This window comes from Montipora capricornis, chromosome 3, assembly GCF_036669925.1.
Source record: "Montipora capricornis isolate CH-2021 chromosome 3, ASM3666992v2, whole genome shotgun sequence".
Taxonomy (NCBI): domain Eukaryota; kingdom Metazoa; phylum Cnidaria; class Anthozoa; order Scleractinia; family Acroporidae; genus Montipora; species Montipora capricornis.
This window is the reverse complement of record NC_090885.1, coordinates 3917801-3920300: the sequence shown is the minus strand read 5'-3', so window position 1 is coordinate 3920300 and position 2500 is coordinate 3917801. Positions and strand designations below refer to the sequence as shown.

At 38.2% G+C, this 2500-nt stretch overlaps 1 protein-coding gene across 1 annotated transcript in view; it reads right to left on the bottom strand.

Moving 5' to 3' along the window:
- Positions 1-2500, bottom strand: part of LOC138041948 (uncharacterized) — a 16725-nt gene that overhangs the window by 6026 nt on the left and 8199 nt on the right. The window contains 1 exon segment of the mRNA XM_068887644.1: positions 982-1132. Coding sequence (XP_068743745.1) covers positions 982-1132 — 151 coding nt within the window.

Here is a 2500-nt window from a genome sequence, read left to right as displayed (position 1 = left end):
GTATTCACCAGACGACTCAGACTATTACAGGGGCAAAATCTAAAATCACCTAATTAACTCGCACTTATGTTAATCCGGTATTTTCTATTATTATCCCAAGTGATTTTTCGGTTATGTTCCTTAAAAGAGGACGAAATTCTTGTTGGTGCCTGATGTTCATTATCCCTGTACACACATCTGGCCCTCAGTCAGAATCGGGTCCTCTTTACTTGGTACATTCCCCCCCCCCCCCTAATATTACAAACCTTCAAAGCTTTCTCTTGTCTTTCTTGGGACCGTAATCAATGTGAGATCACCTGCACTTGCTTTTTTGTGAAGGAACTTTTGTGGACTCGACCGGTTTTGTCAAGAATTCCGGTCCATATTATCCTAGTACAACCCTCGCGCTTAGATACTTAGATTATTCATAATGGCCAGATACTCTTCGAGAGCCGTGGGCCCGAAGAATCTTATTACGTTCGAGGTATTAATCTTACTTTCCTGATGACGTTTTCTTTGTTATAAATCCTAGAAACCTTGCCTAACAAGACTTGAGATATAAATTTTGTAAACCTATCTCAAGAAAAATATCTGATAAATAACAACTTTGGGAAAAAAAAAGATTCTTATTATTTATAGCGGTCTGGTGTGCGTTTCAAGGGAGAGAAAACTGTCACTCATGTTGGGCCAAGTTGTTGAGGGTGTTTTTGGATGGATCAACTCGTAGATAAAACGCTCCTTTGAGGAAATTATACAGATGAAGTTCCATTTTCTAAATAGTCTCACGTTTAATGTATCATTCACCTTGCAAATCCCAGCCCTGCACAAACTCTCGGCTAACTGACTGTTCAACGAAAGTGTTTTTAAGTCTGATTTAAGAAAAAAAAGGTGTGAATCATAAAATAACAAAGATATAGAGAATCTCTGTACGCATGAAGCAGTTTAATGCTGCTTGTTCCCATGTTGTAAAAGATGGAAACTGAAATCAGTGCCGAGACTTACGTGTATCGAGGCTTTCCAGCTTTCATCATGAAGTCTGGGTACTGATCGGGTCTTAGTTCTTTGGGAAGTGTTGGACACTCGCCAGTTTTTGGAAAATCTACTGCATCCGAATGCATATGAGCTAACTTGATACACTCAGAGGAAAAAATCCCTGAAAAAGATGAAAAGTTTTGGTAATGGTTTACGCCACTGCTGAGTCAAGTTCATTTCGCCGATAATGCAAACATCATTTTCTGTGATTTCATTTCCCACAATCACAGTTTGCAAAACTCTGGTCTGCTAGATGAGAAAATGGGGTCCAGGAAAGTAAGAATTTAGAATCAATTGAAAAACTGACAGCTCTGCATAATTATGGGAAAGAGAAAATGTGCAAGAGAGGGAGACTAGGGACGATGACCGGGATATGTGAATTTTTTTATTTATCTGCTTTCGGAGTCGTATTCTTCATCCAACAAGAAACTGTAGAATCTGTCTCCTACTCCAGGATTTGGGACAAGATTCATATACATGCTGCACCAAACATGGTAAAGGAACGCGCCAGCAATAAAGCGAACTGCAAAACTTTTTGCAGCTCTGAGAAAAAAAGGCCGACAAAAGCCAAATAAAATCAACATGGAAGAGTTGCTGATCCTGGAGTTTTTAATAAAACGAATATTCTACCCGGGCTTTCTGGATACAAAATGATTATAACCAACTTAACTCAATTTAAAGTGGTACTATGATCAAAAAATCATATCCTTTTTTCCTTCAGATTTTGAAAGCGTGTTCGCTTAACACCTAACTGGCAAAATTTCGAGCTTTGAGTTTCATCCAAAGGCTGTTTATTTTGAGTGTAAGTTTTGGATTTCATGGTCCGCCATTACTCACGTTCAAAACTGGCCGATTGGACCTCAGAGGGTTGGATCTAGAGAAAATGACGTCATTTACTCACTAGCTTAAAATTTCAGCATGTAAACGCAATTTATTATATATGCAAAACACGGGTTGAAAAGTCTGAAAGCCCGAAACTCCCGTGCTGCATATTAATTAGGCCGCGTACACACGCATTGCATTCTTAAACTAGTGCGTGTTTGACGTCATTTTCTCCTCGACCCAGCTCTCTCAAGATTTTAAAGTTAGTAATGGCGGACCAATAAATAAGAAAATTCCAGCTAAAATAAACAGGTGTCTTTTTAAAATCAGAACTTAAAACTTGGGTGAGTTAGTGTTTAGTTAACACAGTTTTGAAATCCAAAGGAAAAAGAATTTTTTTTTTTGGTCGTAGTACCACTTTAAGTCTTTTAATGCAAGATATCTTTTGTTAAGTATCAGATCCGGCGCGTAAACTTGTTTTAACCCTATGGGTTTTCGTCTACACACCTCCGCATTTTTTCTAATACCTGTTCTTTGTATTAATATTGTAATAAGTATGTGGAAATAAAGAAACTTTTCTGCCCACATGTAAATGCTGCATACCCTTCACTATTTTCCACAATTGCAGCCTTGTATGACTGTATAGCGAGCCCTTAATGTTTCGATC